Source organism: Ochotona curzoniae, unplaced genomic scaffold (genome assembly GCF_017591425.1).
Source record: "Ochotona curzoniae isolate NIBS_2020 unplaced genomic scaffold, NIBS_Ocur_1.0 scaffold_461, whole genome shotgun sequence".
NCBI classification, from domain to species: domain Eukaryota; kingdom Metazoa; phylum Chordata; class Mammalia; order Lagomorpha; family Ochotonidae; genus Ochotona; species Ochotona curzoniae.
In genome coordinates, this window is record NW_024467120.1 from 2703289 (window position 1) to 2716943 (window position 13655).

At 41.8% G+C, this 13655-nt stretch overlaps 1 protein-coding gene across 1 annotated transcript in view; it reads left to right on the forward strand.

The window, feature by feature from the left end:
* The window catches only part of JARID2 (jumonji and AT-rich interaction domain containing 2), a 214402-nt gene that overhangs the window by 126004 nt on the left and 74743 nt on the right, over positions 1–13655 (forward strand). The window contains exon 3 of the mRNA XM_040967725.1: positions 4383–4524. Within this exon, the coding sequence (XP_040823659.1) occupies positions 4383–4524 (142 nt within the window). The remainder of the gene's footprint in view (positions 1–4382; positions 4525–13655) is intronic.

Below are 13655 nucleotides of genomic sequence, written 5' to 3' on the forward strand. Positions count from 1 at the left end.
CCCTCCATGCTTTATTTTTCAGATGTTTAGGGCAGAATCTTCTTCTTTGTATGTGTGCTCTGAAATCTGTGGTAATCCTCAGAAATTCCTTCAGCTCTAAGGAATCTTTGGTCTGATCTGTGTTCACTTATCCTACCTGCTGTGATGTCAAGGCAAGAGGGAGTTGATCTAACACATTATGTCTCCAGTCTGGAACAGGAATTCCTATTCCCATGCTGCTGCTCCAGAATGAGAATGAACCTGTTTTTATTGTATTTTCCCTCTTGGCTTTGGAAGTCTTTTCATTTCTTGGTAATCTGGGAGCTGCAGTGAATAGCTTCTAAAATTGCAGAACTGTGTGATGGCAAGGTTCCCTTGTGTCTGATTTCTGTGGAGCTCTCAGCCTTGTGGTAGCTGGGTGGTCAAGTGACTTTGACTTACTGCTGTTGTCACCCGACAGTGACCAACCAAGGTTGCAGGCACAGTAGCGATTTGGAATTTTCAACACACATGTATCGCTTTTTTCTTTTATGTATAACCCACTGCATATTATTATTTTTTAAAAGATTTATTTATTTTTATTGGAAAGTTAGATATACAGAGAGGAAGATCTTCTGTCCGATGGTTCACTTCCCAAGCAGCTGCAATGGCTGGAGCTAAGCTGATCCAAAGCCAGGAGCCTCTTCTGGGTCTCTCACGTGGATGCAGGGTCCCAAGGCTTTGTGCTTTCCTCAGCTGCTTTCTCAGGCCACAAGCAGGGAGCTGGATGGGAAGTGGAGCTGCCAGGATTAGAACCGGCACCCATATGGGATCCTGAGGTATGTTCAAGGCGAGGACTTAAACCACTACGCTATCACGCCAGGCCAAACCCACTGCATATTAATACAGGAAAACAAATTGTAATGCAAGGAGCCTGGTTCTTTGGGCCATTTAATTTCTTCTGCTTAACCTGCTGACTCCATAAAAAAGGTTTGTATGGGGGTGGAGGGGTAGGGGGAAAATATGTTTGAATGGTAGGGATGCCATTTTGTTTGTTAGTTCACATTGATGAAATGTTTTTTGAAACTGGAGACAGGGTTTTGTCAGGCAGGACAAAGGCAGCACACATTGGCCTGTGTGCTGTTAGGACAGTGTCTGCCCTGTGGCATCATGTTCCTCTTGCTGACTTGGCTCTCTCGGACTGGACAGGTTGCTTGATTTGGTTTGAACCTTCCAGATGAAATGGCTAGCCAATGCAGTGGCTCTGTGCGAAGGGGCGGGGGTGTGGATTTGAGAAAAAGAACATGACCGGGCATAATCCTGTCATGCAGACTGTAACTAAAGGGAAATTACTCTTTGTCTGGGCCTGTGTATCCACAATGGGAGTACCGAAACGAAGAAAGTTGATTGTGTATAGAATATTCAGTCCTGGCGCTTGATAAAAACCTGCAAGAAGCTGTGGTCCTTTAACTCCAAGAGCAGATCACTGATTGCCTGTGGATGATGAGCCTTGCTTTCCCTAATGAGAGTTTGGAGCATCAGTATGACTTCTGTTTCGGGTGATCACGCATAGCCGTCTCAGAAGGTGTTGTAGGGAATCACGTGATCACTGCTTTAATTGCTTCAGTGTTGCCCAGTCATACCTTTGGATCAATGCACCTTACATGGAGCACACATAAAGTGCATTATCTCCCAGCTGCTTCTCATGTAGTATGTCTTCATGCAGTTTCTCTGAATTTGTGTCTTTATTTGTTAGAGTCTGTAAGGTTATTAACAAACGTAGTCTGAACAGTGGCCATGGATATACCTCACTGTAAACTGTATTGTGTCAGATTCTGCAATCATTTTCTGTTGCCTGTGACCTAATTTGTTCTCTCACACTGTTTTGTAGTGACTTTGGGCAGCTAACTCTTTTTCTTACTGACATGGCTACTGTAGCCAGGTTCTTTAAATATGGTCCCTAGACCGGCCAAAACAGCATGAACTTCCCAGAGAATTTGTCAAATTGGGGCATCCTTGTATGTGTGAGGCCTAGTAGTCTGCGTCTCCCAAGTGCTTCTGATGTATTTGTTTCCTTGGGAGAAACACTGGATCATATCAGAAGAAAAAGACTAAAGCTGTCATTACTCTCTGTCTTCCTGCTCAGCTAATTGCTATCATGTATGGAAGTTTAAGGAGTGTTTTCTCCCAGTGTCTTATCTCCCACTGCTAGTTCTGATTAGTTCTTCCTTGATCCACTTCCACTCCTTCTCTTTATTTTCCAATTCTAGCACCCCTTGTTTTTGTTTGTTTTATTTTTTAAGAGGCAATTCTTGACCTTTCTGTGTTTGGAATTTCTGATTGAGTGCCTTAGTTTTTATTAACCAGCACTTCCCCCTTATTTTTTTCCCCTTATCCAACACATGCAGCTTATCTTTTTGCACATACTAACAGTCTCTTCTCACTAGAATTTAGGTTTTGTTTGCACCTGCACCCTCAGAGGCCTGTGAGATGTGAAGTAAACAAATGGAGGAACTCTGAGCCTGTATCTCCTTCTCTATTCTCCTTTGTATACATACATACATACATACTTACTATTGAAAAATTTAAAACTCACTAAGACTGGACTGAAATTTATGGTGCATATCCCACTTCTGTCTATATATTACATTGCTGGGCAAGTTTATTTTATTTTCAGAGATTTTTATTTTTTTAATTCATTTGAAATGCAGAGAGAGAGATAATGTGAGGTACCATCTGTTTATTGGTTCACTCGATAAATGGCCACAATGGCTGGTGCTTGGGCTGGGCCTGGGCATTTAGGAGTCCAGAGTTCCTTTTGGGTCTCCCATATGCAGTTTCCATATAGTTGGGTCTCTTTTTTTGCCTTAAATTTAAAATTCTCCTGGTTGCCTTTTTCTTTTGGAGGTTGTGTCATTCTTTGTTTCTGTATTATAGACTTAAAGCCACATTGGTCTACATGAATAGACATGAGGTTTTATTTACCATATTGTAGTAGTTTTCCAACCTTATGTTATTACTTATATTCTGAAATGGTGTAAGACTTGATAATGTGAAATGTACATGTAATAGGACAGGTCCCAGGGTTTTATGTAAGTTAAGTCTGTTCTTTGATATAAGAGACTTTAACATGATATAATTTGACCACATATATGGAATATTGTATTTCAGAAGTTTTGTTTGTGTGTATGTGTGTTTTTAAAGATTTATCCATGTGTTTTGAAGGTACAGTGTCAGAAAGTAAGGAAAGTTAATTTTTTTATCCTCTAATTTACTGCCCAAATGGCTGTAACACCCAGTTCTGAGCCAGGGTGAAGCCAAGAATTTGGAACTTCATGTGGGTCTCCCACATGGGTGACGAGAGCCAATGTCTTTAGGCCATCATCTGCTTCTCTATAAGCTTTAGCAGGAAGTAGAAGAGGTGGGACTTGAACTGACATTCCAATATGGAATGTCAGCCTCAATCGGTAGCTTAAAACATTGTACCACAAAGCCAACTGGCTCTGTAATTGTTTACTCTAAGTAGAACCATTGTTGAGTATTTTAAAACAGGGAATGCAGTGTTTGTAATGTAAATGGGAAAGGCTGGAAGAGCAGGAATCAAGGGGCTACTTTGTTGTTTTGACTTCAAGTTTAGATACCATGGATGGATCTGCAGAGACTGCTGAGGTCACTGCTACAAGGCCAGCTCCCGAGGTCTTTAAAGCTGATGCTTGAACAGTTGCTGTGGACACTCGTGTCAGAGGACATATCTTCTTCAGAACCTGCATCCTTGTTGCATATAATCATCTATGCAAAGGAAGCTGGGCGTTAGAAAAGAATGCTGTTACTTAGCTGTTACCTGCTAGTGTGGCCTTCCTGCTTGTTAGAATATGTCCATAGTCCTTTGCACATAGCTGCATCGAGAGCTTGTGGAAACTGACAGTTGCTTTCCCAGGACCATTCTCCATTTTGGTTATGAAACAAACAAGTATGTGTTATTTACATGTTTACACCCTCTGGAGGTGATCAGAGATGGTTCTAGCTGCAGCTTAATTTAAAATGTTGGAGGAGGAGTTAAAGTGTTTACTACAGCTGAAAAATTATAATGCTTTATCTTGCATGGCAGGTACTTGTTCCTGATGGTGTATCAGTTCAGGAATATGCAGTTCAATTTCATGTTGTTGCTCCTTTCGTCTTTCCATCCTTTGGGCACAAGTATTGTTGATGATGTCTTTTAAACAGGAAATCTAAAATAAACAAGCATAATGAGTCCAAGCTAAGTAGAGTGAGGTTTTACTTTCCACTGCCCATTGAGAAGGGATAAGTGATTTCTCATCTGTTTTGGTCTGTCTTTGTCCAGCATTGTGTAGGGTTAAATATGGTAACCCGCTCTTTCCTGATGTGATGTATTTTAAGTGTTTGTCCCCTTTTCTCACCTGTAGGGCTCCTTGGTAATGACCAGTCTAAGGGATTAGGACCAGCATCAGAACAGTCAGAGAATGAGAAGGACGATGCATCCCAAGTGTCCTCTACTAGCAACGATGTTAGCTCTTCAGATTTTGAAGAAGGGCCGTCGAGGAAAAGGTTAGTACCCAACGTGGACAATATTGCTTCCCAAAACAGGGACTGTGAAACTCAGGTTCTAGTTATGCCTTGTGTTGTCAGAGGTGAGCCTTCTCACAAACTCGGTAGAGATTTCTGTGGAAGAACCAGAAATATGGGCTGGTTTCTAGGTCTTTTCCAGTGGTTATCACATGAATAAATTAAGCATGAATAAATTAGAGGTATAATGGAATAAACAAAACATGTTTCATAATAATTGGCCATTGAGTTGCCAGCATGTTCTTTGTGTTATAACTGTTTGAATTGACTCTCTTCAGTAGTAATCTCAAGGGCATGTCAGGTAGTGTTTGCCACTGCTGAGGACAGATGTTTCTTTAAATTCAACAAATTAAATGTGCTGGTTCCGAAGTGTGTACTGCTTTTTTTTTTTTAACTTCTTGTTAGGAAATCAGAAGTAACACTGTGTGCATTTTAAAAATCCATTGGTGTTTAGTTAAGTTAGTAGTTGTGGAAGTCATTTTTCAAAAGGATTTATTTTTATTTGAGAGAACAAGAGAGAACTTCCTTCCACTGGGTTACTCTCCAGATATCTGCAGTGCCCTGGACTGGACTGAGCTGGAGCCGCAGCAGGCGTTCCATGTGGGTTGCAGGGACCCAGCGCTGTGACTGTGTTTGGCTTCTTTCTCAGACATGCTGGCACTCCAGCTGGAGTTCTAACATGGGATGGCGGCATCACAGGCAGCAGCTTGAACTACTGTACCACAGTTCTAGTTCTGGATATTCTTGAAATTCAGCCAATAGAGGGTGGCGTCATCCTCGGATTGGTGAAATCAGCCACATTTCAGAACTATCCAAACCACTTGGTCAGAACCCTCGAGATATGTACACATTGAGACTCTGGGTCAACATAAGTTGGTGGTTCCTCATCCCTGGGTATGGGGCATGTGGAAAGTCATGAGTGGTTTCCGTTTCCCCCAGGAACAACAGGAAGAAATAGCAAATTTGAAAAGTAATGAGTTCGCCCACTTTTCCCTAAACCTTGATCCACCTCACCCCAATCAACCATGTAATCATTATTAAAAAATAAAATTCACAAAAAAAAATGAACCAATAAATTACTGCCATGACTTCCCTAAACAGGTTTGAGAATGTTTGATAAAGATGTTAGCTGTGGAATTTTGATAAGAATTTGTGGTTTCATGGTCAATCAGTTCAGAAGATAATGTTTTTAATTGGGTGTTTTTGAAATCCTTTGCTTTATGTTTTTCTTAATATTCACATATTATTTCTTTTTAATATTTATGATACTTCCTTTACTTTGGTGATATTTAATGTCTTCTTAGATTCTAGCTTCATATCTTTGCAGAATTGCTTGACAGTTTGCGGAAAAGAAAAAAGCTGCTTTTGGACTGGGATTTGTTTACTCATTCTGTAGACTGATGTAGATGGTTGTTTGCAAAGGAGAATTGAGAAAAGCAAAAGATGAGCCATGTGTATATACTTAAAATTATTAAAAAGTTATGCAGTGGAAATTTGAGACTTAAGAGTTCAACTCCTTCAGCTGTTTTTCTCCATAGTCAAGTGTCTTGGTTTAAATAGACCACAACATGTCGAGAATGTATTGATTTCATCTTTCTTGTCTTAATTCCCGTCAGTGTTTGGGATGATGTTGGCTTGGTGATGAGCTAGCGTTTGCATATCATGTGCTAGTGTGCTGGGCTTGGTAGCTGTATTCTTTTCAAAAGCACACGATTGGTCTTTTCAGTGTTGAACCTTTCCTACCTCTCAGATTTATAAAATGCATCATCATAAGAGAAAGAATTTAAGGGATTTGTTAGCAGTCTCCTCAGTAAATATATTGGGATGTGTAATAGGAAGATGTTAATGCGTCTGGCATGAAGGCTCACATCTGCTTGGGTAACAGAATTTTCTGAGATTGTGGATGGCAAAGATAATCCCTTGCTGAGCGTGGGTCAAGCTCTGAAGAAGGGTTAATGCACTCCAGGCGCTTGGAGATTTGTCCCTTCTTCCCAGTGCTTCTCTTGAGATGATTGTGCTAGGCTTCCTCTGTGCCTAGGAATATGATGTGCTGCGGCAGCTTAGCTCACGGCAGTCATTTAACTAGAATTCTTTAGTACAGTTGAAATGAAAAGGCCTTTCAGGGTTAGCTTAAGGAAAAGTGGATCAATATGAGTCTTCCTGTACACTGTGTATCATGTCTGTCTTACCAGATGCAAATATTCATAGCAGCCTACATAGGTTAGGTACTGATGAAGGTTTGATGCAGTAGGATTCTTCTGCAGACTGGTCCTGGGTGGCCTTGATAGCATGTAGAAAGAGGCCTTGGTAACTTGTACTGATTCCACCCCCACCTTGGGGGAGGAGGGTACAGTTTTGAAAGAAACTTACTATGTGTAATATAAATAATAACTTGTAATAGTTTGGGTTTTTGTTAAATTTGGCAGGAACCCTGTCTTCCAGGGCCAGGAGTGTGAGTTGGAACCAGGTTCCTGAAGAGCTCGATCAGGAGCCTGTTGAGATATCGGTGCTCAGCCGTCACTTGTCTTACAAATACTTTGTGTGCCTCTCCCAGTGCACCCTAAGTAACAAGATTAAGTGCTTCTTTTGAAGAGTGGATTCAAGCACTATGTGGATCTTTGGCAGTTTGTTCCCCCATGGAATGTAAATCCTGAAGCATTGTATCATATGTAGAGGTGAAACAACCCATTTTATGCTTGACCGTGCACATTCTTGGGGAATGTTTGGACGTTCTTGGGGAAAACTCTTAAATTATGGCTCATTATTTATGTATCTTTGGGTTCAGGAAGAAATTTTAATGTTTTAAAGAATGGTGTGATTTGCTATAATATTGTTACATATTTAATATTTCTTTGTATGTATGTGTAGGTACATGTTGTTACATCAATAACCCTTTTTTTTTAAAAAAAGATTTCTTTATTTTTATTGGAATGGCAGATATATAGAGCGAAGGTGATACAGAGAGGAAGATCTTCCATCCAGTGGTTCATTCCCCAGTGGCTGCGATGGCTGGAGCTAAGATGATCCAAAGCCAGGAGCCAGAAGCTTCTTCCAGTCTTCCATACAAGTGTTGGCTTTTGGGCCGCCCCTAACTGCTTTCCCAGGCCACAGGCAGGGAGCTGCATCAGAAATGGAGCAGCTGGGACATGAAGCGGCGCATGCATGGGATCCTGGTGTGTGCAAGGCGAGGACTTTGTCCACTAGGCTGCTGTGCCAGACCTTCTAGTCCTTTTCAATGGAGGACTTTTTTTTTTAATTTCAAAACTTTTTTTTTATTGGAAAGGCGGATACACACACACAAAAGGCAATATAAAGCAAGATCTTCTGCCCACCTGCTCACTCCCCAAGTGGCCGTAATGGCTGGAGCTGAGCTGATCTGAACCCCCGCAGTCAGTATATTCTTTCAGTCATTGTCAAATGGATTATACATTAATATATTTTTCATTATGTACAGTGGAAACGTTATAGTGAATAGCCTTTAGATAGTGTTTGTAACTTATCAATTGAAAGGTGAAATAGAGGAACATAATTTCATCAGCTGGATCACTCCCCAAGTGCCTGCAACACGCAGGGTTGTGTGAGGGTGAATGTGAGAGGCTGGAATAACATCTGTTTTTGTGGAATCATTGGGTGCCAAGCAATTGAGCCATGATCTACTGTTTCCCAAGGTGCAGTAGCAGAAAACCAGGTGTTTGGACTGGAATAAGCACTCGGATAGTGAATGATGCTTTGCAAGTGTTGTCTTAATTTTGGTTTGCTACAACACCTACCCCTGAGACTTAGCCTTTCATTTTCTTTCTCCTTTCTTCCCCTTCCCCTTCCCCTTCCCTTCTTTCCCTTCTCTTTTAAAATACAATTATTTATTTGAAAGGCAAGGTGATGGAGACGGGAGATAATGAGATTTTCCCATCCTCCGCATCACCCCCGAAGTGGTTCCAGTTGCTACAGCAGGACTAGCTTAACACAATAGTTCAGAGCTCTCTCGGGATAGGTAAATGCTTAGACCATCATTGACTGCCTTCCCTGTCCATTAACACGAATATGGCATCAGAAGTGAAGCAGCCAGTACTCACTCCCATGTGGGATGTTGATGTCATAAGCAGTGGCTTCATGTGTTGCGCCATAAGCCTGCCTTGAGGCTTTCTCTTTAATAACCACCCTCTTCTATGTGTGATGATGGCCATGTCTAGCTTATTGCCCTGATTCTGCTCATCTTCTACCACTTTGTTTTTGCAAAATGTGTGTCCCTCTAGAAGCATCTCCGTGTTTGCAGAAACCAGGTTTTGGTTATAGACTAATAGTGAGATACTCTCTGGAAGGACGATTTGTGGATAAGGATTATTAGGCTCATGGAGAGGATGCTGTAAAAGATGATGATGGTATAGATTTGACATAGGTGAATTGAAAATGCAACATGCCTGATCCAAAAGAGGCATTTGAGTGGAGCATTGGAATATAGGGTAAATTGTTTCTGTATTATCCATGGGTGATGGAATGTAAAAAGGACAGTGGCAGTTCCTGAGGGACATCTGGAAAGAAGCCTTGAGTGCAGTAGATTGGCTTAGAACGTGTGATGCAACCAGACTGTGTGGCTTCTTACTGGGGGCATGGCGTTTTCTTTTGTGTCCTTGGATGGCGTGTTAAGTGTACTCACGTGTAAGATGTGTATTACATTAAATAAGTACAGATGGGTCCTCCACAACGGGAGACTTTGTGGAAGAGAAGTACGCTCTGAGCATTATGAATGTTACGTATCTTTAGCACATGGATTGCTGCATGTGAATATGCACATTTATTGGCAACTTCTCAAACAGGTTTCAAAGGGGTTTTTGGTTTGTGAACATTGTGATTTATGCCTTTCCTCTAAGGCGCCCCATTGCAGCTATCTGTGGGCAGATGGAAAATTGTGGGTGCAAGTACATCCTTTGAAGTTACTGAGTCACAGGAAGGACCCTGTGGTGTGTGGTGTAAATTTCTTCCACTGAGCTTAGTGTGACCTAGTATTTTCTTGCCTGCAAGTAGGTATGAGTGGGATCAAGTTGTAGTTTGGGAAGACAGGGTGTGGGTGAGTGGATTCCATCACAATTAGTCACCACTTCACCTGGAGGCAAAGGTGCCTGTTGCTCAATGCTAAGATCCGTTGTTAGCACCAACAGCCAGACGAAATATGGAGTTTAGACTTCTTGGGTATTTTAAAGTTTTATTTATTTATTTCAAAGGTTTACTTTGTATATTTGAATGGCTGCAAAGGCAGGTGGGTGTGTGTGAGAGTGTGTGTGTGAGAGAGAGAGAGAGAAAGAGAGAGAGAGAGGGGAGATTCCTTCTGTCTTCTAGATCACAGATTCGGCCTACTGGACTGTTTCCGTGTATGGCTTCTAAAGGTTCTAGACTTCTTTGTTTCCAAAGTTTACATTCACAGTCTTGTCCTGCTATCAAAAGAGGGAGAGTTGAATTCCAAGTGGCTTTTTAGGAATGGGCTGGGAGAGTGATGTTATCTGTTGGATAGAGTGTTGTAAGCATGAAATCAAGAAGTAAAGTTAAGAATAGTGCTGCTCTTCATAAAAGAAGAGCTTCTTAGAGGAAGAGTTTGGAAGCAGGTTGTGAACATAGTTTGCTGGTAGGCTGTGTTCCAGTGCTAGGGGAACATTTGATGTTTCTGGTGTCTTGAGTCTTGGCTAAAGTCCAGGCCATTTTTCTCGTAGAAATTTTTATTACTCTATTATTCCTAGTGGTCAGGCTTTCTTCCCGTCTTCATCTGCACATTGCGACATGCAGCGATTGTTTTTGAGCATAAGCAGAAGGCTTTCACGTGAATGCCTGGGTCCCGGAGGGGCACGTAGCCGTACAGGGATGCCTGTGTGTCCTTACCTGACTAGCTTCTCCTCTTGCATATTGTGATTTCTGGCTCAGTCCTGGTTGGTGCAGCCATTTGGTGAGCAAGCCAGCAAATCTGAATCTCCCGCCTTTCTATTTAGCTTTCTCTCAGTATACCTTTCAAATAAGTATATGTGAATATATGTGTTTGTGTTTTAAAACAGCAATGGTTCCCATGACAGCTCTAGGTTTTCAGGATTAACCTCCAGTCTCACTGCCAAGAGAAACTGGCATTCAAATCTGGCCTGTATGAACCTACAGTCTTACCAACTTCAGCTTCATTTCTGATTTAAAACTTCAAATTTTGATGAGCAGTTGTGAGCATAGTGGAGCAAAATGGACAGGCCATGTCTTTGGGTGACAGCCAAGGGACCAGGAAGCTGCCTGGAGAGGATGGCATCTTACACAGTGATGTGAAACTTTCTCCCTCTTTGGGGAGTCATCAGAGTTAAAATTGAAGGGGGTGCTTTTGTTCTTTTCCTGCCCTAAATAGATAGTCCTTTGTGATGTCCTTCCAGGGCAAGGTATGAGCTGCCAGCTGCAGTGTCCCAGCCACAGGAATGCAGAACCATAGGCCTACATTCCATTCTAAGTGATTTGACAGCCTGCTAAATGACACAGGAAGGGCCATAACCTGCTGGGTTTATGTGTCTTGGTAATCTTTGTTCTGTGGATCCTGGAACTGGGCATTGAAGCAGTTCTGGGTGCTTCTGGCTTAGCCTGCATCTGGAAGGCCTTTTGTGCTTCCCCTTCATTCTTTTTATCTGACTGATGTCCTGAGAGCACTGAGAAGAGGGAACCAATTGTTTCTTAACTATACCAGAAGAGTGAAAAAGCTTCTTGAAGCAAGTAGATTGCTATTTTTGTAACACATCATGATGATTTTGTGTGTGAGTTAAAACCACCTCAGTCCCAGGGCCAGTGCCATGGTGTAGTGGGCTAATCCTCTACCAGGACACTGGTTCATGTCCTGACTGCCTATGGCTTGGGAAGCAGTGGAGGTTGGCCTGAGGTCTTCGGCTCTGCACCCATGTGGGAAGCCAGACAGAAGCTCCTGGCTTCCAGCTTCGGGCTGGTTTAGTTCTTACCATTGCAGCTGTTTGGGGAGTGAACCAGCGAATGGAAGATCTTTCTCCTTGCCGTTTCTTCTCTCTGTGAAAATTTGCTTTCCCAATTAATAATAATAATAATAATAATAATAATAATAAATCATTCCAGGTTTTAATCTTGTGGGAAGCCAGAAATTTATACACAGTCTGTCAGTTCCAGATTACCTGGCATGAGACCTGGTGTACCCTTCACGACCACCACTCCTCCGAAGAGGAAATGACAGTGGCTTGGCTGCGGACAAAGGGTGTTGCTAACCAAACCAACTTAGAGCAAACCAGGTGGTTTAGAGTTGAAAAGCCATGACCCATCTCCACAGGTGGTAGGAGACAGCTGCTTTGGTCTTCATAGTAGCCTGGGCCAAGAGGTACCGCGTCATTGTTGAATGAATGTGAAGTCAGAGCATCGCCTTCCTTCAGTTGCAGTAACACACAGAGAAGCTCCAGCAGGATTATCTTAGTCAAAGAAAAGTTAAATGCATACCCTGCTTTGCAATTCTTATCTGTCTCAGAGCACGGAATGACTTGGAATATAAATGGCCTTGGCTAATTAAAAAAGGGGGAAGGAGGTTTTTGCTCTTTGAAAGCTATTACTGTTTCATAGCTAGTTGTGTGAATTTATGTGATTTATAGCATCACTGTCTGTCCATGGTAAAGTAGGCGTGCACCCTCACACAAGGTTTCAACACTGTTCATGGAACAGTGGAATGAAGAGAGATTTGCACTACGTTGCGCCAGAATGTTTGAAGGTGGGGCTGGCATTGTGGCCTAGTGAGCCAAGCAACGTCTTATCATGCTGCTATCTCATGCCGCACCAGTCCCAGCTGTCCGGCTTCGGATGGAGCTCCCCACTCATGTGTCTTGGGAAGCAGAGCGGAACAGCTCAGGTAATTGGGTCTCTGCCACCCAGTACGGAGACTCAGGTGAAAATTCTTTTCTCTTGGCTTCAGTCTGGCCCAGTCCAGCTGTTGAGGCCATCTGGGGACTGAAGTACGAAAACAAAGGCCTGTTTCTTTCTCTCTTCTCACTATCTGTAGTTCCAACTTTAAATTAGTTGCAAAAAAGTTAAGTTTAAAGGCTGCAAGTCTTTTTTTTTTTTTTTTTTTAATCATGCATAGTCCTTATTGTTTTGTATCATTGTCATTGTTATTGAGAACACGTTTTGGAGTAGGTATAATACATCTGCCCTCATCACTTGCTTAAACCTCTGGCTAAGTCACTGGCTTTTCTCACATTTATGTCATTATGGGAGGTGGCTAGATCTGAATTAGAAGCAATTGTATCACCACTGCGGCCATTTCTTGTTACTCAGAGATCAGATTGCTAGGATATCAAATTATGGTCTACAGTGCCTTGTGGTTGCCGTCAAATACTAAGGACCATTTCTTTGCTCTTCCATCATTGCGTGTGCTCGCCGTTTCAATACGAATGTTTTAGTCATGTGCATTTTGCCTCTCGATCCTTTTTGAGAACATTAAAAAAGAACAAAGTGTAAGAAAAGGACGTCTTTCTAAAGAAGCTGCTGTATTTCATAAGCAAATGTTCTTGTTTTGAATTATGTAGATCTTCCACGTTGTCAGTCGTATTAAAATGTGTGTATATTCATTCATATACACATTGTGAGGGTTTAGCCATTCTTTCTTAAAAGGTTAAAAGGGTTAGAAAGCAACTAGACAAAGCACCTTAGCCACCCCTTGCTGTTTGCCCTTTCTGTCCTTGGTTTCCTCTCTGAACGATCACCATGTACAAAACATACAGGAAGAAAAAGTGTACTTTTAAACCTGGGCATACCCTTTAGGACATGGGATTAGCATGTTATAAGATACTTGATTCATTGTAGCTACTAGAGTCCTTGGTCTATACACAGTATAGCTAAATTAGCAATACTAGAAGCAGGCAGAATGCTGCCTTCATGGCTGAACCAGACGTCTTGCAGGTTCTTTCTGTGGTGCCAGCATTTATACTGAACATAAGTGTTCTTGTAAGAATGATAATAAACACAGCTAACACTTCTGTTTTTCTGATACTCTTTCCCCTGAAGTAGATGATCTGCTTTTGATGCTGTTTGTTTTGTGGCAATTCAATGTCTGTGAAGTTTTTTTTTTTTCTTTAAGATTTATTTATTTATTGGAA